Here is a 21,186-nt window from a genome sequence, read left to right as displayed (position 1 = left end):
TTTCTACAGGCTCTCTGAGATCAGCTAGAAGCATGAGATAAGAGCTGAGTGTCATCTGCATATTGGTAACAACCCAGTCCAGATGACTTCACCCAAAAGTTTCATGTAGACATTAAGGAGCATAGGGGCAAGAAGGAACCTTGCGTGACCCAACGGCCAAGGGCCTGTGCAGCAATTCTCAAACACCACCTTCTGCAACCTACCATCAAGGCAGGACCCACAGCAAAATGGTGCCTCCCAGTCCAGGCGAATACCATGACTGATGGTATTAAAAGCCTCTGAGAGATCCAGGAGAATTAACAATCACACTCCCCGTGATGGAAATGAGAAGGTTCTGCCCTCTGTTCTCCATCAGAGCAGGCCAATCAGATTTGAAATGCAAATGGAGCTCTTCACATCACGCCTAAAGGGGACAGTGATGGTGACATGGTGTGCAATTCTCCAGCCCGAATGACTACATAAAATACAAGGGTCAGGGGTTTGACGCTCCTGTCTATCTCCCATGGTGACCAAAGCTATTTCAGTTCAACAACCAGGCCTAAACTCAGACTGGAAAGGATTTAAATCATTTTCAGCTGGTTGGCAGCTGGTTATGGCACATTCTGCCATCAATCTGAGAATTCATTCACCTGGCAAACAGGCTTGATTATATTCCAAAACAAATTAGCAGTTTTAGCCCACAATGTATTAAATGATGAAGCATTTACTTGGGAGACATTATTGGCTATATTGAGATGGCTTAAAGGGGCCATCGGCATTCCCTTATGTACTAACCATTGTTAGCAGTTTTCACTGTCTTTACTACCCAGATCAGTTACATTACAATATATAATTACAATATATAATATACATTACAATGTATAATACAAGTGGCATGCATCTGTCCTGATAGGTGTTGTCCTAGTTTCACAGCATACCAGGAATATATATTTTTCTTTGTTGCCGTTGGCACATGGCCATTCCATGATACACTACACTGTTAATCCACCAGCCGTCCTGCCCATCTCCTTATACTGCTGCTTAGATCTATTTTTGTCTGCATCACTATCTTTTGCACCATATCATATTGAGCTAAAGCTGGCTACCTTGTCCCCATCTCTCCCTCCTTCTTTAATCAGTGATGAACTTACGTGCGCAGGTGTCTCCTTTACTTGATAATAATCAAAGAAAGGTTTGCTTTTTGTGTTTTTTGGCAAAATTATCTTATTCCCAAAGTAGCAACTGAATTGCAATACAATCAATGTTCTACAGAAGGACCAAAACCTCCACCAGGCAAGAGAAGAGGCCAGGCTCTGTATGACTTCTGTGCAGAGAACGTAGATGAACTCTCCTTCAAAGTGAGTAGTGTAGCCAATGTTGGCTCATTTGCCATTTTTAGCCCATATCTCTTCTTTAGTTGTAAAGAAACTGAATGTATTCACCAAGGATAATGTGTTTTTGAGCTGTAAAAGTTTAGGCTTGACTGCATGGCCACATGGAATACAGCAGTTTTCCCTTGCTGACACGATCAATTAACACCCACGCAACGTAATTAAATGGATTTCAGCATCTCCGTAAACTCCAGTCACTGCCTGATTTGCAGTTTCAAAGGGTGACATCCTATTTTGCTCAGTCTTCATTTCCGCTGATCCCCCCCAAAGTTGTATTATGAACACCATACTGAAGAATGTATGACTATGCTGAAAATAAGGCTATGTGACAGGTTACTTTTTTTTTTAACAGGCTGGTGATATGATAACAGAACTTGAATCTGTAGATGAAGACTGGATGAGTGGAGAGTTACGTGACAAGTCTGGAATATTTCCCAAAAACTTTGTCCAGATTTTTCAATAATTCCAAAGCTGAAATCCACTTCAGAGCCTGGCCATACAAGTGAACAGTTTTCCAGCACAAATTGACACGATATTCCAGGCTGCAAAGTTGGCCATCTATTATCACTAGATCTAATCTTTGACCATCAGATGCGTTTTTGCACTATTTTTATAAACATATACAAGTTCATACAAAATCTATTTCAAGTTAACTTTTTAGAAGACCCACTTTTGTATTGTACCAAATTCTGCTACTTGGAACAATAAAGTAGACCATCCATCTTTCTAAAATACAGTGAACTCTCAGATGCGGCTGCCATTCATCTCCTCTTTCTAAATGCAAATACTTGGCTGCACTCAACTCAACTTTGTGGGACACCGCTTAATCAGTACAGACTAATTACTCTTAAGCAACACCTAACTGGGTTTAAGGCATTAACTTTTACTTAGTTTTCTGAAACAACAGGAATCCCTTTATATATGTAAGAGCTGGTGGCAGAATGGTCAGTACTGCTTTTGACTGCAGGTGGAAGATCATTTCCTTCCCTGCTTTGCCTCTTTGGAAACCAGCACAGCAAGCAAAGGCAGAGGATATAGCCTCTTGAGAAATGAATATTTTAAAGCTGGAATCTATCAGCTGGAGTCCATCCTATTACCCCATTTTGCTGCATGTATGCACTAGGCCTCAGTGACATACTAACCCCTTTCAACAAACTCCTGAAGGATTCCACAGCTTCCTAACAGTTGTTACAAAAGTTCTCCAGTATGTCTATCATAAATTTTCTGGTATTTTTATTATACCGACCTTTTCATCAAGCTGTTGAAGGATACATGGCATTAGAATTTCATGAAAACCTCAGATGTTTGTCATATGTGAATGGGAAAATGCAATCACCATCATTTATCATTATTGAATACAACTGCAATTTGTATTGTGGCAACTCGTTTGCCTTACTTTCTCTTCTTTATTTAGATTTTACTTCTTTGAGTCTCTCAAATTCAAGAGTGTAAATTTAACATCTCAACCATATGTATTCTGAAGGTAACGAGCTTCACAATTACCAGAAGTTTAATAGCAAACAGATGGCTACATTGTACCTATCATTATGTGTTTGTAAAACATATCATCCGAGTAAGTTTATTATTTTCTAATTAGTGTAGGAAACATATACATTATCTTATTCAGCCAGACAATAATCAATTTAGCCTAATCACACAATTAAACTCAGAAAGCATTTGCATTATCTGAACAAACTGGGACCAGCTTCCATTCAAGTTTGAAAACCAGATTTCTGCATTAGGGAAGGAAATGAAGCTTCTGGCAGTATATTCAAGTACATACTTTTCCTGCAACACCCTGAGACATGCTGGCTGTGAAGTACACCAAAACACTAGAAACTATCTAGAACCTAGAACTACATTTTGCATCTTCTGAGTTGTGTAATTTCTCTGCTACTGTTTGGGTAACATTACATAGACCAAGAACTTTCACTAGTACTAGAAGAAAATAGTTCTGAATACGAGTAGGCCTTCTGCAGCATTCAGTTCTGATCTAGAAACTGGTCTTTTTTCTTCAGTTCCATTTTTTAAGAAAACTGATTTGAGCATAAAGATACAAACCCTTATCAAAGCATTAATGGAAAACGTTTCTAATCTAAATACTAGAGACCAAGCTGCAATAATATTTAACTAGCCACATGCTCCTTCCATGACAAAGTTTGCTAGAATCACAGGTAAAGGGTAAGTCTATGAAAGTCAGAACTTTATTTTGTGCAACAGTAAACCTGCTTGTAAAAGGTGAACTTTTTCTTAAATTCACCTCACTTGTTTCCGTGTGACAAAATTGATGTTGTGTTGAGCATCTCACACTAAACATGGAGATTTAATTGTGCCTTGTATTCGGAAATGTTTGTGACCTCATCTGCAAAATCAGCAACTGCTTATAAGCGATTTTTATTTTTTTGTCTTTAATGCAGCTCCTAGATATCAAACCCCTTCTTAGGGAGAACTGCCAGCTGCTACTATTTACAGCCATCTCACTTTCTTCAAAATGGGCTTGATTTTAAACAAAAAATATGGGCCAAATCCACAATCTTTCCAATTATGGCCATTATAGAATAGACTTTTCTACAGAGATAAATGGATAAGTCTCTCTTCTATCCAGTAGGGCCATGTGCAAATCACAGGCAAGAATCAGAACAGAGCTGACTCAAAGTAATCCTGGAGATACAGGACAATGAAGCTCTTTATTGCACATAACACTGACTCATTTTAGGTACGCTGTTGGATAGATCCACTGCAGAATTCCCACTTGTAGTAGACCTCTTGCACAAGCAGAAATGTAGGAGACCACTATAGCCACATGTGCTAGATCAAACTTATAGTTTGCACTTGCATTTCTTTTTGTGCAACCAATTGCTGGATACTTTAATGTATATAAGGAGGAAAGTGCTAGAAACTGCACAAGATCTTGTGTATGCAACTGTGGCTTCCCCCCCTGCTTTGTCAAGTCTGTTTTGATATAAACCTGGATAAGGACTGACCTGCATTTGTCTACATCGAAAACATGTATTTTATATCTACTAGCAAGAAACACTTTTTTCTGGGTACTTAGTCTTCAGGAAAACATTTAATGCCTTTGCATTCATAGATACTCACCCACTTGTTTTTGATTTGTATATGAAGCCAAATACACTTGTGCAAAATGCTTGTGGGCTGGATGAGTGGTAATTTGGGATTACTCTCCCCAAAAATGAAAAAGCTCTGCAGATGGCACTAGCCTCGCCATTCAGCTTTCAGAGGTGCAAGATGCTTTTGTACTTTGTATAAGTTCCTGCTGCCTTATCAGAGGTTTTATTTGGTCCCTAAAACAGCTACCAGTTTGCACTACAAAAAATGTTGGTTGCTGCATCACAGCCTTAAGACTTCCCCCATTTTTCTATTTACCAATGCATACTTTATCTGCATTTTGAAAAAAAGTATTGGCACAAGTTACTGGAAGTTCGACTATTCCAAACAGATTGTTAAAGTGCAATGTTTACTTATTTGTTGACTGTATGTTTCCAATGTGTTCATAAAAGTACATTGAGCAAGTAGTGATTTAGAGATTTACAGGCAGTGGGGAATTATTGTTTAGTCTTGTAAATGAATAAGCATTAATTAGTATTGTAAGTTTGACAATATGGATAAATATTACATCCATTAGCATTTCATACATTTAAATAAGCATCTGGCTGAGCAACCCAAGTATTCTCAATTTTGTATACCAAGATTGACAAATGCAGTAACTTCACTCCAACAGTGCCATCTAAAGGACTCTTAATGCAGCTGTATTAAATGTGGGCTAAACTTGAAGAAAAAAAACATTCATATTTAAATGCATTAAACTAGTTGACCTAGGGTTTTTGGTTACACACTCTATAAACTTTAAATATAAAGGCAATTCTATGAGCAAATTCCTCTTCTCTGTTTATAAATTATTATGCAATCATGAATGTAATAGAAAGTTTGTTTCTGCAGTGGCTTAGAACCAGAAAACTATATTTCCACTATGCAAAATGTATTTATAATAAGAAAATGGGGAAAAACGAGGTTGGGGAGGGTGCTAGGGGAAAGAAGCTACATCCCCCTTTCCCTTATCATATCCTGTGAGTTTACCATTGGTCCCACCCCCTCTCTCAATGGTTGTCAGGGGCTGCAGCAAGGAGGTGGTGGTGAAAAATCAGCCACATTAGAGTTTCAAATGCACTTTTCTGGAGCTAAGCATTTTTTTTTTTACTTATAGAATGATCTGCTCATCAATGAGAAGCTTGTGCACAGAAACTATTTTGCTTTTCCAGAAGTTAATTATAATTTTATGCTGCTCTATAGTATCAGTAAGTTTGTATTTAATCAATAAACTGTCTGAAAACTGAAGCAACGGATTCATTTTTGAGAAACACATGCTATATCAAATATACATAGTTGAATCTCATATCTCCAGAAATGATAGTTGAATCAATAAAATAATGACACTTCCTAGACCTATCCATTCCTAACTAAAGTATAACAGTAGAGGACCCAAAGCTGATATAAAACACGGACGTCAGAAACAAGTATTAAACAGCACCAGACCATTACAAATTGGTCAATACTCCATTTAAAAGTGTCATCTTCAAAGTAATGCCAAAGCATTTTACTTGAACAATCTGGTTCAACAGCCATCCATGTGAAATGGAAACGCATTCACGCTGAACACTTGATTAACAGTAATCTTTCCTCAGACGGCAACTGAAATGGACCTCAGAATCAGAGCCTAATACTGAACAATTCTCCCTTGAAGCATAAGAGAGGCTATTGTAAAAGTTACAAATAAGCAGCAGACTTATACCATAGTTGAAAGCAGTGGATACAACCCACTTCTAAGCTTACTGTAGTTTTTGCACCCACTGCTAAACTAAAACCCATTTGCTAATTAATTGCACACATTACTTTCTCCCTCCCCAACATCATTAACATTGAATGTTTATAAATGCTGGGTTCTCAAGCACATTATGCAGAAGCAACCAATTTGCCACTTAAGACTCCGACATCCTGGTCTTATGATTTGAGAGTCACACCCCAACTAGGATCCCATGGGGCTTACATATGAACCGCAAATATCACTTTGTCTTACTTACAAAAACACAACCGCACACTGTTTATATTAAATCTTTTATTTTTGTATCCAGCTCTAGACAGACTCTTGCACAGGGGGCTCATACCCATCAGCTCGTTCTACCTTTGCACCAGTTTCATCACCTGATGGCTTGCCAGCACCACCACCTTCACCATGCAGCTCCATCAGCTTGCCCACTACAAACAATAAAGCAACAATGTAAATAAACAGAAAAAGATGTCAATGTACGCTATTTGTATAAGCTCTTAAATGAAAGCACACTTTACTATTAAAGGCAACTTGTATCAAAACTTTCCAAACCCATTGAGTTTGCTCTTAGTTTTATGGGAATGTCAGCACTGGGAAAAATAATAATCATGGTTTCATATGGGACCGAAACACGTTGTCATCATTCATTCCCACATCAAATAAAATACAGACTGCTATTTTGAAAAACACAGGTATGCTTACATTCAAACTTGGGCTTCTTAAGCATTTTGACTTTCCGAACATAGACATCGTGAAGAGGGTAGATGGACTGACAAGCTTTCTCTATGTCTTTACCAATGCTGTCTGGGATCCTAGGATGGCAAAAGTGAACAGTTCATCAATTAGTATTCTTCAGATCCCTACATCCAATGCAAGCAAGCAACAGTACATTCCTCGCAACACCAAAAGGGTAGTATTACCATACTTTTGCTTTTGACAGCTGTTTGTGGAGGTTCCACCTTAAGTATCACACCCTTAATCTTTGTACATAGAAGTGGCTTCAATCAACTACAGTCAGAAAGGATGGCAATCAGGACCGATTTTGGTCTGAGCCAAGGTCAAGGCAGTTATAGTTCTCCCAGTGAAAGTCATGTCAAAATGTACTTGCAAAATAAGCTGAAGAAAGCTTGGGTGGATTTATGGTGCATATTTCAGTGCTGTAACAGAAATAGGCACAACTGATAAGCCATACAATAAAGTATAACAAAAGTTAAATCTAACGATTAACCCAAGGCTACAATGGTGTGAATTTATCAAGATTGTAGGGAAAAACCAGACTGGCAGGAGGAGCATAAACAGGAAGATTTTTGGTAACTGCAAAACATCTTGTGGAGTCCACAAAGATGTCATTCCCTGCATCAACTAGAAGCTTTTTGAACTTTTTTCTGTCACATCCTTAAGTTATGACTTAACCATTTGAGAACATATATTATAGGACATCCATACAAGCAGTACTTATAACAATAACTTAACAACAGATACAACTTGAAAACAGATAAGCTTTTACTAATAATATTAACCAACGGTTAAATTATAAGTTTAGCCTTTAGTTTGGTAATGAATGCTAAAGTCTTAAAAGACAGAGATTCCATGTTATTCAGAACTAAATATAATTGAAGATTTCTTATACACACACACACACTATATTTTATATACTGGTCTGCCTCAAATGGAGGTGGCTCATACTGCTAGCATCAATGTGTTTAAAAACAGTAATACAAAGGTGAATCCACTTCACCCAATGAAATTAAAAATTAATCTGAAAATGTTATTGTATAAACTGCTTATGAAAGTGAATTCTATTTAAAATCAACACTGAATGAAAACAGCCTTCTTGAATGTTAGAAACAAAACTCAACGTACAGCTTATTGACAACTTCTTTCAGGTCATTTGTTTGCACTTCTCGTGTCATGATTTCCACCATTTTCTTCCGAATCTGGCGGACCTGCTGATGTTGGGCATAGGAAGTCTTGCGAATCTGGTTGTTTCTCTTCTTGGTGAAGCCAACGCAGAAAAGGCGTAGAAGATACCCATCAGTGGTTTTGACATCAATATGGGCTTCAATCATTGTCTGGAAAACAAGAGTTGTAACTCACTGTTCCTCTTTATTAGCATCACATTAAGTTTTACAACTTAGCAACTGAAAATGTAAAAGATTACTAACCTGCCACTTTTTGACCATCGAACACATTTTATCACGTGTGAGATCCATGCCATGGAAATTTGTCAGACAGTTTTTTCCTTGCACATCCTCTGTGATCAGTTTGAATTTGCGGAATGCAACTTCATCATTCTGTAGGTCAGCAAGACTTACTTCAAATACACGGCCCTTAAGTCCATCGGAGGCAATTTCTGTAAATACAGAACAGTGTTAATGTGTTACAGGCAGGCTTCAAATTGCTCACTAATAATACTGAGGGAATATCTGATGGTAAGTGTGCATAGTATTATAGACTGTACAATTCTAAGCAGAATTACACCCTTCTACAGCCATGAAAGTAAACTGGTTTAGAATGGCGTTCCTATGAATAGGTATACTTTTCGTTCTCTAAATAAATATTAAGAACCCATTTTGAAGCCATCTATACTCATGGCAGCAAATTCTACTAACAGGGTGAACAAGTGGCTCATTTTGTTTGTTCTACTGCCCATAAACTTCATATTGTTCTTTAACCTCTCTACTATTAAACAGAATGCACATACTCAAAAAGCATTTCAACAGGTTTTCATATTGCACACTTTCGATGACTTACTTGTTCCCTGTGTCCTGGTGACCAGTGTCTTGCCAATGTTTCGAATATTAAACATTGCTGGTGCTTTGACATCGTACCAGTCCTTCTTTGAAAAGGGATCAACCCTGATTTGGGGGAGGGGAGAGAGAGAAGATGTTCTTATAATGGTTCTCTTTCCTACTGTAAATTCAAAACTATTACTCAAAGCACTGCAACTTTCTCACTAACCAACCAAAGCAGATCTAATGTTTTTAAAATACACATTTACTATATTCATTTAATTTACCGACACAAGGCACGTCAGCCTCCCTCTTCATTTTGATCTTATAAATTCTCATTGATTGCGGTTACAGATTCATGCATGGGCTGGGATTCAAAGGCCTGGATTCCCAGGTGCAAAACCAGAACCACTTTCTCTAACCTTTACCACTGCAGCAAGAAACGCAGAAATTCTGGCTGCTCCGGATAACGCTTTATTGTAACAAGCAATACCTTCTTCTTAACACTCTCCACATCACTACCGACAATTCAGACACTTTCTAAACACGTGGCGGTGCGCTTTTAATTTTAAGACAGGTCATAACATTTCATCTACCCACAAGAAATTCAGACCCAGTCAAGACTCACTAAGTTTACCGGATAGGCGGCTATCGCAGTAGTACAACTCCGGCTGATTCTATGACCATAGGCAGTTCATGAGAGGGAGAGCATCTGGGCAAGGAGTAGGGGTCACTGGGGGTGTCGGGGGGGAGGTAGTTGTGAATTTCCTGCATTGTGCAGGGGGCTGGACTAGATGACCCTGGCGGTCCCTTCCCACTCCATGATCCCACGGCGGTCCCCATCCCCAACCACGTGCGTAAAAATGCAGCTGCGCGCAAAGACGCTGCAAAATGAGGCAAGGCAGCACACAAAGATTGGCACGGGACCAGCAATCTTTCCCCCAGCAAGACGTACGGGGGCAGGGGGGGAAGAGAGAGAACAGCCCCTCCGTTTCCAGAATTAGGCTTGAACCCTCCCTACGGAGAGCCGCTCGCGCTCCTTTCGGAACCCCCCCCTTCCCTCAGCACCCGCCATGTCAGCGCCGGCCCTTTTGCACCGTTCCCCTCCCCCCCCCCGCAATCCAACCGACATCGGCGGCATCCGACGTCCCCAGGCCGCGGCTCCCGCCTAGCAGCGCCCCTCTCATCCCGGCGCTTCCGCCTGGCCCCACTTACACTTTCTTCTTAGCGCCTTTCTTGCCTCCTTTCGTGAGGCGCTTGTTCTTGCCGACCGCCATGGCGCCGCGCAGGGAACCAAAGAGGCCGGAAACACTCAGCCGCGCGAGATTGGGCGAGAGCCTGGGCTCGCGCGAGAGCGCCGAACCCGGGGAGATCGCGAGGCTGAGAGGCGCGGCTGGCGTGGCCGCGCCAACGTCACGGAGACCACAGCGGCACCTGGCGGTCGGCTGCGTGCGGTGCAGTTTTTGGTTTGATGGAGGGTGGAGAGGATGGAGCTCCATTGAGTTCTGCGGTGTGTGTTATACGCTTCAGTTGTTAAAATGGTCTTCGCTTTCCTTTTCCTTCTTGCTCGCAGTATCTGTCAAAATCCCCAAGTGGGACCAAAGACCCGGCTAAAATAGAGAGGGAGACGCCAGGACACATAAGAACATAAGAACAGCCATGCTGGATCAGACCAAGGCCCATCAATAGGGTTGCCAGGTCCCACTTCGCCACCGGTGGGAGGTTTTGGGGGCAAAGCCTGAGGAGGACGGGGTTTGGGGAGGGGAGGGACTTCAGTCCCATAGAGTCCAATTACCAAAGCAGACATTTTCTCCCAGTGAACTGATCTCTGTTGGCTGGAGATCAGTTGTAACAGCAGGAGATCTCCAGCTCGTACCTGGAAGTTGGCAATGAAGGAAATGGAGTTTTTCTTAAGAATGATCCTGAGTCTGATTAAGGACTAAACAAAGTGAGTTTATTCAGAAATCACAAACTTGGTAAACGACTGAGAGACAGGCTTATTTCTAACTAGGGTCCATAACTAACGGCAACATGCGGCCTGTTGCTCCTCTTTCACTGTAACAAGAAGGAAGAGTAGGGGTACATTATGGGAACAAACAAGAACACAGGAAGAGAAGGGAGAAAGTTCACAACCTTTCTATCTATCTAACTCTCACACTTGCTGCCCCCTGCTGATCTTCCTTTCTTTAATCAATCTTTGTGCACTAGATGTTGTATTTCCAACAGGCAACCTTACCCATCAAGGGGCCTCTAGGAAGCCCACAAACAAGAAGACTGCAGCGGCATCGTCCTGCCTGTGATCCAAAGCACCAAATATAATAGGCATGCTCCGCTGATCCTGGACAGAATAGGTATGCATCATGACTAGTAGACCTTTTTACTAGTAGCCATGAATACACCTCCATGAACATGTCAACTCCCCTCTTAAAGCCTTCCAGGTTGGCAGCCATCACCACATCGTGGGGCAGGGAGTTCCACAATTTAACTATGCGTTATGTGAAGAAATACTTCCTTTTATCTGTTTTGAATCTCCCACACAACATATAATACTTTGCTGCTGAGCAACAGCCGAAACAAAACTAATATAAACATGCTTCCGATTACTCAACATAAAGCGAGGTTAAAACAAGCTTTCTCAATATCAGCAACGAACTGTAATAACTACAAAAGTATATTGAAAGACCATTAATGTGAGTCCTCTGAGAGCAGAAAAATAATTAGATTAATAAAAACAAAACATGAAAAGTACCTCTGACATTAGACTTCTCCAGCCCTCAGCATAAATGCAGTTTATAGGGTGACTGTAATGAAAGCCCAACCAGAATGAATATGTCCCTCCAAAGGCAATTCATAATGCAGCTGCTCTGTCTTCAAGCCTGCTCTAAGTACCCCCCTTTAGGATTGCACTCTTGACAAAGTTATTCCTGCTAAGAGTAACTGGAAAGAAGTATGTATTCAAACTCACAAGGTTGCCAAAGGACTGGAGAACGGGAAAACATACACGTCAGTTCATAAACAGCGAAGAAGCAGCATTGGTGCTTAGTTTTAATTCCTCACACTAATTCCTTTATGTGCAAAAATGCTTGAAATTTTTGCTGCCTTTATAGTCTTGATTCTTTTTATTAGCAAGATTGCTTTCCCTGTTAAGCAGCAGTCAGACTACCCTAGTGCAGTTAGGCAGCATTCCCTCCCTCCAGCGAAATGCACAGCTTGAGCTTTCAGGCATATCTCCCATGGACTACACTTATCATTGCAGCCCCAGAAGATTAAAAGATTGCATGAAAAAGTTCAATTGCCATGTTATCCACCCATTCCAAAAGAATGCCTACAGCTTACCATTCTACATATTTGACAAATGGTGGCATTAGGATATCAAGTTGCATGGCTTCTAAGTGTGGGGGAAGGTACAATTTCTGGCCTGCTGTGGCCACCAGCCATTTAATATGATACTATCAAACTCTATTCCTTGAAGAGAAGGGAATGGTGCGGGAGACGAATATATAAAAGTTTCACATTTGAAAAGCCAGAATTTCTGGAGAAGAGAAATCAATAAGTGATTTTTCAGACGTAAACTCCTCAGGCAGCACACAGTAATAATAAACACTGATAGCTTGAACTGTATGGCCCTCAACTACAGTGGCAAACCACCTCTGCTTCTCACTTGCCTTGAAAGCCCCTTGCTGGGGTTGCCATAAATAGGTTACAACTTGATGACACATGCATATGTCCTCAGCTTAATTGTGAAAGAGATTCTTTATTGCAAGGTTCCCCAATGTGGTACCTGTGGGTGCCATAGTGCCTGCCAGTACTTCCCTTGGCACCCACCCACCTTTTTCGAGAGTAGGCAGGGCCATTGTAAGGCAGGGCTTGTTACTGGCTGCCTTTGTTCAAATGAAAGGGTCTCTGCTGGAGTTAGAGGACTGGAAAGAATCTGGGCTTTCCTTAGTCAGTGTGTGTTTCCTTCAAGATTTCCTTCTTCCCAGTAGGTGCGAAGAGAGAATTATCCCATTTGTCTCCATCTCCTGTGGCAACCATTTTGAGGTGGCACTGACCACCATCCCCCCAAAAAAATTCCTCCTTGTGAGTAGGGTTGTCAGCTTCCAGGTGGTGACTGGAGATCTCCTGTTATTACAACTGATCTCCAGGAGACAGATCAATTCACCTGGAGAAATTGGCCACTTTAGAAGGTGGACCTTATGGCATTATACCCCACTGAAGTCCCTCCCCCAAATCCCACCCTCCTCAGGCTCCATCCCCAAAATCTCCAGATATTTCCCAACTCAGAGTTGGCCACTCTACTCACAGGCTCAAAAAGATTGGGGTGAGGGGTGCTTTATTGCCTCTGGGATGCCTTCCTTTATAGATATTTTAAACTCTTACATATTATTAGTTACAAATACTACAAGTGAGAGTGCTCTCAAGAACTTTCCAAGCTAAATAGTACACTTTAAAGACATGACCTGCTGGACCAGACCAGTAGCCCATCTAGCCCAGTATCCTGTTTCACACAGTGGCCAATCAGTTGCTTTGGAGGGCCAACAAATAGAATATGGATTGGTTATTGATTGATTGATTGACAGAACCCCATAATTCAGCTAAGTTATCTCAGGGAAATCAGCAACAGTGAATAATTACCACAAACAACATGTTATAGATACATAATAATACAAGTATCCTAGTGGTATTTAGGAAGTAACTTATAATAAAGCAATTTTAAACCTGTTCAATATAAATAGAAAAAAACTTGTTGCATACGGGGTTCAAAATAATCCAGTTCTATCTTACTATAGCAACAAAATGTATTTTGGAGACTGAAAGATGGATATTGATCTGTTTTTGAACATTAGAGAACATTTTCTGCATTACTGAGTGGGACCTATGATATCCACCGGGCCTAGGGGTCCAGTTTTTAACAACTTTTTAAAAGTTTCCATTCCTTACAAAGGTAAAAATCATAATTATTGAAACATTGGAAAGGTTTTTATTTTAAGACTGCTCTGCTCATACAAATCCCATAGGGGGAAATATGTAGTTTTTCATTCATACTTCTGGGGGGGGGGGGAGACGCTAGATGTTACATATACTGTATCTCGAAGTCTGACATTACTTTTTGATATTCAAGGATTAATTCACAATTTGTATCCTCATGTAAAATCTTTCATCTGTACAGGGCTGCACATCACAGGTAATTGTATGCCCCTGAGACCAACATTACAGGCAAAGTACAAAAAATACTTGCAGCTCAATGTTTGCTCAGAAGTCACAGTGAGTAAGTCCAGTGCACATAGGATTGCACCTAACAGCTTTATTTAGTCAGAAGTAAATACCACTCAAGTCAAAGGCTTCCTGATTAAGCTTTAGTGGATTGTTAAATGGACGCAAGGTCTTTATTTAGACTCTAGTCACCTTTAACTTTACTTTTGTGCTTAGTCTCTCAGTACTGTTGGTTGCATATTTCCTATACATACTTCCTCAATCCGAAATTGTAGACTTTGTTTTGTAAATATCTGTACACCCATACCCACCCTGATAAATCGGATATAATTTCCTCAAGTATATCCAATCTGTGTCAGATTACAGGAAGCAGTGAAAGCTGGGCCCAATCCATGCAGGTTCTGGTAATATATAACACTAAAACATGCTAGTCTGCATGTCCAGTAGAAGAAAGTTACACCCAAATAGCATCCTGTTTTGTGATAGCAAGCAGTAGAAGTGCCAAAACCATTTTTAATTTGGATTGTTTAATCCACTGGCTAGAAATAAGACTGAAGGCCTATTCTTCTATGCATTGTGGCCACTTACTTGCAGGTGTGCATGAGAAACCATATATAGAATTCTCATATCCCTCCACATCACCTTACAGTTTGTTTTAACTCCATTGACATGTTTAAGCAATCAAGTGATGTAGAAACATAGGAGAACCAGGTATTGAGATTAAGAATAATTTGTTCAAGGTAGGGAAACCTTAAAGGAACAATACCCATTTAGTAAAATTGCCAGTTTAGGCATGCCTAAACTCACTGATTTAATTCATGCCTAATTTGGCATAGACTGGCTTCTGGTGCTTCCTTTTCCATCATCTCTTATGCAGACACACTGACTTCTTTCTGTAGGCTCTTTGAGTTCTCTTCATATGGGGGCATTTAAAGGTCCATCTCTGGGGTGTATAACATAAAGCTCATGGGCTGCAAGCAGCCTGACAGACCTCTGTTGTCTGGCCCACAGTGACTCCCCTAGGAGTCAGTGTTCTGGCTAGGGTTGCCAACTGCCTGGAGAAAAAAATGTCCCTTTAATAGAGGCTTGATGGGGATGTTGTTTACCATACCTGTTCTCTCCAGGATCATTAGGTGCTGTGGAACACAGGCAGGACTCTGCTGCAGTCGTCTTGTTTGTTGGCTTCCTAGAGACACCTGGTTGGCCAGTGTGAACAGACTGCTGGACTTGATGGGCCTTAGTTTAATCCAGCATGGCTTATCTTATGTTCTTATGTACCAGGTGATGTTGTTTGTACCTATGCTATGAAACATTTCAGTAACACATTTCCACACATTAAGCCTTTATCAAAGGGAGAAGACATTTTTTTGCCATGTCTGTTGGCAACCCTAGTTCTGATCCTCCCCCACCCCCCACAAACATCTTGGTGTGTCTCAACAGGGAGTGATCAGAGTGCAACATGCAGCAGGGAGTCTGTTCTGATTTCACCACCCCACACTTCTCCCTCTATTTCTTCTGGAATGCAAAAAGGAGTGGAGGGGGGATCAGAACATGGAGTGCCAGATGTGAGTCAGCATTCTTATCCCATTCAACCAAGCTTGTTCCTGTGTCTTGGCAGCAACACAACAAACCATTTCCCTGCTTTGCCTGCCATGGTCTATTGAATTAAAGCAAACACTGTATACTTATTGTCAAACCTTGAATGTGACTGGGCTGTTTTCTGTGCATGCATACTTGAGGTTCTGAGTTGTATTTCAGTATTATTATGAGCTGGGCTGTGACTCAGTGGTAGAGCATCTTCTTGGCATGCAGAAGGTCCCAGATTCAATCTTCAGTTAAAAGGATCAGGTAGTAGGTGATATGAAAGACCTCTCCCTGAGACCCTGAAGATCTGCTACCATTCTGAGTAGACAATACTGACTTTGATGGACCAAGGATCTGGTTCAGTATAAGGCAGTGTCATGTGTTTATGGTGCTATTTTCAGGATCATAATTTTTTGGGGGGAATAATTATAAATCCATGATTATTTTAGTTTTAAAATATACGCGCCCTTATGAATTAGAAGAACTAAATGCAACCATTAACATTCTTCTACTATTGTTTAACATTTCTCTCTCCTTCTTTGTTACTAGAGTGGAAATGTTAGCCTGAACTGTGTATTTTGTTGACATATTTTGTTTGTACTTTGATTTTTAATTGTACAGTGTCAGTTGTGACTTCTAAATTGTTTCTTGGCCTGCAAATGAGATTGGAGTGTGCTTTATTGGTTCAGGATGGACAGAAAACATCTTTTCAGAATTCTGCCTCAGTGCCTTATACTCATGCATTCTTCCAGTCTTTTAAGAGATTTTTTATCCATTTGTGTAAGTGTACTTGTAATTTTTTTAAATCTCACAACTGAGAATTCATATGTTCATTTAAAATTTATTTTGTTTGTTATAGTGACACTTATTATTGATTTTTTTCCAGAGGCCCTTTTGTGTGCGCACGTCCGTGTACTCAGCTTGCTCTTGCTAATGTTGTTCTGTTTTATTTTATTTTATTCTTTGCAACAGTTTTACTGTAAAAATAACACTATGAAAATGTCATGAAGTACGATATAGCACATCAGAGGCTGATTCATTTATTTTGGCATGAACCTTTGTAAGGAACACTACATTTCAAGCCCTTTCTACAGAGTGGTGAGAAGTTCTAGGGAATAGTGCCTACCTGGGCCTGTTTCTTTGAAACAGGGAACACTAGAAAGGAGTATTTGCTTTATTTAAAAATATACAGATTAGGCACACATGGAGGCAAAGATGCATTCCTCCAGGCCTGTTTATTTGCTGTCCTACCTCAGATCCCCAGAGAGAGAGAGAGGGTGTTTTGGCTCACTTCTCTGCCATGGCTGTCTGCTTTTCTTTGTGGAACTCTCATTTTCCAGTCTAAAAATATTGGCTTTGTTGTCACACAGACCCAGACACACCTGTCTTCAGGTAGGGGAGAAGTCATTTCTTTTAGTCTTAATGGCTCCTTTGCCAGAGGCATCAAGACATATTGTAAAGATCTACGATCATTAAGAAGCATCGCTATGCCTGTTTGTCATTATAGGATAGACAGAGGGCCAAAATAGATGTGACACCTGCCATGAGTTGGGTTGGGATTCCTTGACTTGACTTAGAGACAGACATTCCACTGGGGAATTAATGTTCCCAAGTGCTCTGGGGCCTGATTTGGCTTGGGAGCACAGTATGGAGAGTGGAGTGGCTTCAGCTCCCCCCTCGATTTTCCCAAGCCAAAATGGATGTGGGGCCTTATTTGCACTCAAGAACATGTGGCAGATGCCATGTCTAGTTTGTCCCCGAGTCACAGCCAAGCTGCTTACAGTTTCAGTGGCCTTCACACTGTGTAAAGTGCTGTCAAGTCGCAGCCAACTTATGGCAAACCAGTAGGGTTTTCTAGCCAAGAGACTAACAGAGGTGGTTTGCCATTGCCTTTTTCTGCCTAGTGACCCTGGTATTCCTTGGTGGTTTCCCATCCAAGTACTAACCAGGAATGACCCTGCTTAGCTTCTGAGATCTGATGAGATCAGGCTAGCCTGGGCCATCCAGGGCAGGGTGGCCTTCACACTTACATGGGAATAAATCCAAAAAGATTTATAATGGAAGCTGTATCAGCCTAGGATATATGATGCTACACCACGTCCCCCCTGGTTCTGCCATAGAATTACTGTTTCCTAAAATCTGACTGCATGTATGGTCTTCATTTTAGTCCTTCCCTGCCCTATGGGGATAATATTAAGGAACTTTTCCAGACTTTCAGCACAATCCTAGGCAAGTGTATTCAGAAGTAAATCACATAATAGAGCATACTCCCAGGTAAATGCACATAGGATTGCAACCTCTGAGTCCTGTTCATACAGCATATTCAGATGGGGTGAACCCATGCACATTCTGTTGAATGCCTGCATGAATCATTGTGCAACAACTGTATGCAGGTTTTAGGTGGGGGAGGAACCTACTGTGTGATACTGCTACCCTTTCATATGAATGCATTCACCAAGGATATGTTGTCCAAAGAGCACTACGCTAATAGTCGAATCCAATGCATCTTCACTCTGCCATCCCACTATATACAATTAATCTTACTGTCAAGTAAATGTGTAGGAGATGCAGCCTTAGTTGCTGTGTTGCTTGGAAGTTCAGAGTTCACAGAGGCATAGAAATTTAATCAGGATAAAAGGGGGGTACTATTCAGAAACGGGTGCTACTTTTCACATACGCTAGAGAACTAGTTATGAAGAACAAGTAGCTTGAACCTGAAATAAAATGGAAGTGATACTGGTTGTGAAAGCAGATGTCTTGAAGGATATTGTGCTTCCTACTTTTGGTGGAGTTCAGCTGACCCTTTCTGACTCAGTTGAGATAGTTAAGAGCCTTTGGGTTATACTGGATCCAGCACTGCTGCTGGAGAAACAAGTTAATGCAGCTGCAAAAGAACACTTTTTCCAACTCAGTCTAGCCCGCAAGATGGCTTCCTACCTTGACTAGTCAGATCTGACAACCTGGGTCCACAACATGGTGACACTGAGACTAAATTACTGTAATGCACTCTATATAGGTCTCCCCTCAAAGTCAATTTGAAGACTGTTGTTAGGACCGAACCCTGCAGCTAGGTTATTATCAGGAGCTAGGCGGAACATGCATATCACTTCCATTCTGTAGTCACTCCATTGGATGCTCATTAGTTACTGGGCTTAATTCAAGCTATTGGCTATCACAAAGTCCTTGATGGCCTTAGACCCTCTCATATCTGCAGGACCATCTCTCTCCCTATGCCTCTCTCTGCCACAACAGCTGTGTTCATCTCAACAGGGCCTTCTACAGGTACCACCCTGCAAATGAGCAAAATCAATGCATTCTCTGTTATGGACCTCACCTTATGGAATGGCCTGATGGATGGCTTTCTGCAAACTGTGTAAAATGGAATTATTCAAGAGGACTTTTTTTGAACAGATAATAGAACTATACTGTAAAGTAATGGTTCAGAAAGATGAATTGGTAAAGGGATAGGGATTGTGGCCTATACTGCTGTACTGCTACCTATCACTGTAAGTAGATAGACTGTATGTAGTTTTGACACGTGTCATGTTTACACGTTTATGCTTTGTTTCAGCTCTGTTTCAGATTTTTGCCCGTTTTCAGATTTCTGTAGTCCAAACCTGATTGCACTATTCATTGGATGTTCCATCCTGTTGGTTGTATTTAGCTTACTTTCCATCTTTAGTCTCAGTTTGAAACGTGGGCTATGAATAAACAAACAAATGAAAGCTATAGAATAGATTTAATCCTACATTTCCCCCCAGTTTGTATAAGTAATCATTGTGTTCCCATCAGGTTCATGTTGTTGTTATTAAATGCTGTTATTAAATGCTCCAAGATGGATCACAAATCATCATTAAAATAATTCAACAGGGTAGGAAGGTTGGGACTTCTTTCTGGCTTCTGAACGAGATCCGGGCTGATCTGTTATTTAGCCTGGGTATGAGCAGAAGCATGAGCAGAAGGGTGTGGCCTGGTGCAGATGAGGTGTATTGTGCTTCCCCACCCCCCGCAAATTTGTTTATTTAAATTGTATTTTGTAAGCTCTTTGGGTTCCCATTTAGGAGAACTGTGGGTTATAAATAATAAATAAAATCCATTAACAGCCCATTCCTGAGCCTAAAGGATGAAAGTCCTTAGGCGGCCAGGCAGGGGCTGAGGCGGTGTTCAGGCCCCTTGCGCTGGCACCCGTGCCACTTATGCTGCCCAGGGTGGCATGGACGCCACCGGGGGTGGGGCGGATGCTATCTTCCTGGCACTGCTGTGGCAGCGCTGCTCAGGGATGCTGGTACAGCCTCACGTCAGCGTCTGTATGGTGCATGTTAAGTCTGCGTGTGGTGCGGTGATGTCGTTCACATCAAGAAGAAGTCGAGATGGGCGGCGTAGCTCTCCCAATCACTGGGGTGAGCCGGATCGAACGCCTCCATAGAGCCCTTGGTGGCCATTGTGCGGCGCGTTGCGTCTCCCTTGTGCGTCGCAGCGATTCAGCAAGGCAAGCCAGACTGCCTACCGGCCACAAGTAATTTCAGCAGGAGCAGCTGGACTGCCTACCAGCCTTCGTCGCCACTGTCAAGTCCGCGTGGGGGAACACATGAGGTTGGAGACGGAGTTCCAACAGCAACCGCTTTATTGTATGAACGAGAACAGAACTAACTACAGTGTCCAGACCCCTGCTTATATGCCCGCTTGGCCGCCTGCGGCCACTCCCCCCCCCCACGACCCGTGATTGGGGTGGAAAACCCCAGTAGCCAATGGGAATATACAGTTCAGGAGCCTTGGGGAACTCCAAGCTGCCCAGGGTTTCCCCTGATGCAATTACAAGGAGCTTCATTCCCTTGATTCACACACACACACACGCATACATAACAGTGCACTTCCGTGTGCCATCCTCCTGGGGGCGTTCCCGAGGCGTTCCAGCACCGGGCCAGGAGAGGAGCTGCCTTTAGGTAGCCTCCTAAAGCCTTTCAGCCCAGCAACACCCCCTTTCCCTTTTCTTGAGATATGCCACCTTTTTAGGTGGCGTATCCCTGTGCAACCCTACAGAGTGGTTGCAGGGGTTGTTGAGCGAAGGGGAACGTTTTGTCCTCAGTGTGTGGGGGGAAACATCCTTTGGAGGCAGCATGGCTGTGCTGCCTCCAGTCACTGGCGCAGCCCTTCCCCTCAGGAATGGTCTGTAAAAGATTTAAACATCAATTTAAAGAAAGCTTAAAATTAGGCCAGGAGCAGCTCAACAGATAGAGTGCCTGGGAGTAGGTATCAATAGATAAGGAAACTAATAGCCCCTACTGAGTTCACTTCTAACCAACTACTTGTGATTTTTTTTTCCAGCTCAGGAAGAAAATTTTAAACTGCACATATTTAATCTTTCCAAAGTTCTCTTGCATAAGAATTCTGGACATGCCTGTTAAATTTATTACAGTTACAACGCGTGAACTATATTTCT

The 21,186-nt window shown here is 41.6% G+C and overlaps 2 protein-coding genes and 1 non-coding gene across 3 annotated transcripts in view; 1 reads left to right on the top strand and 2 right to left on the bottom strand.

The window, feature by feature from the left end:
• Nucleotides 1-1,888, top strand: part of SH3D19 (SH3 domain containing 19) — an 89,005-nt gene extending 87,117 nt beyond the window's left edge. Inside the window, exons 19-20 of the mRNA XM_056855313.1 lie at nucleotides 1,252-1,337; nucleotides 1,723-1,888. Of these exons, the coding sequence (XP_056711291.1) occupies nucleotides 1,252-1,337; nucleotides 1,723-1,833 (197 nt within the window). The 3' untranslated portion in view covers nucleotides 1,834-1,888. The remainder of the gene's footprint in view (nucleotides 1-1,251; nucleotides 1,338-1,722) is intronic.
• Nucleotides 1,889-6,488: 4,600 nt separating this feature from the next.
• RPS3A (ribosomal protein S3A) lies at nucleotides 6,489-10,255 on the bottom strand. The gene is made up of 6 exons (XM_056855626.1): nucleotides 10,164-10,255; nucleotides 8,971-9,074; nucleotides 8,382-8,569; nucleotides 8,080-8,288; nucleotides 6,919-7,028; nucleotides 6,489-6,644 (listed from the first exon to the last, which is right to left on the bottom strand). Exons 1-6 carry the CDS (start codon nucleotides 10,223-10,225, stop codon nucleotides 6,523-6,525), a joined length of 795 nt encoding a protein of 264 aa, XP_056711604.1. The 5' UTR covers nucleotides 10,226-10,255; the 3' UTR covers nucleotides 6,489-6,522.
• On the bottom strand, nucleotides 6,797-6,865 carry LOC130483147 (small nucleolar RNA SNORD73). Its single transcript, XR_008933569.1, has one exon. It is a non-coding gene; the product is annotated as a small nucleolar RNA SNORD73 (small nucleolar RNA).
• Nucleotides 10,256-21,186: the final 10,931 nt, after the last annotated feature.

This window comes from Euleptes europaea, chromosome 9, assembly GCF_029931775.1.
Source record: "Euleptes europaea isolate rEulEur1 chromosome 9, rEulEur1.hap1, whole genome shotgun sequence".
Lineage (NCBI taxonomy): Eukaryota > Metazoa > Chordata > Lepidosauria > Squamata > Sphaerodactylidae > Euleptes > Euleptes europaea.
The sequence above is the reverse complement of the archived record's forward strand: the minus strand, read 5'-3'. Positions and strand labels throughout refer to the sequence as shown.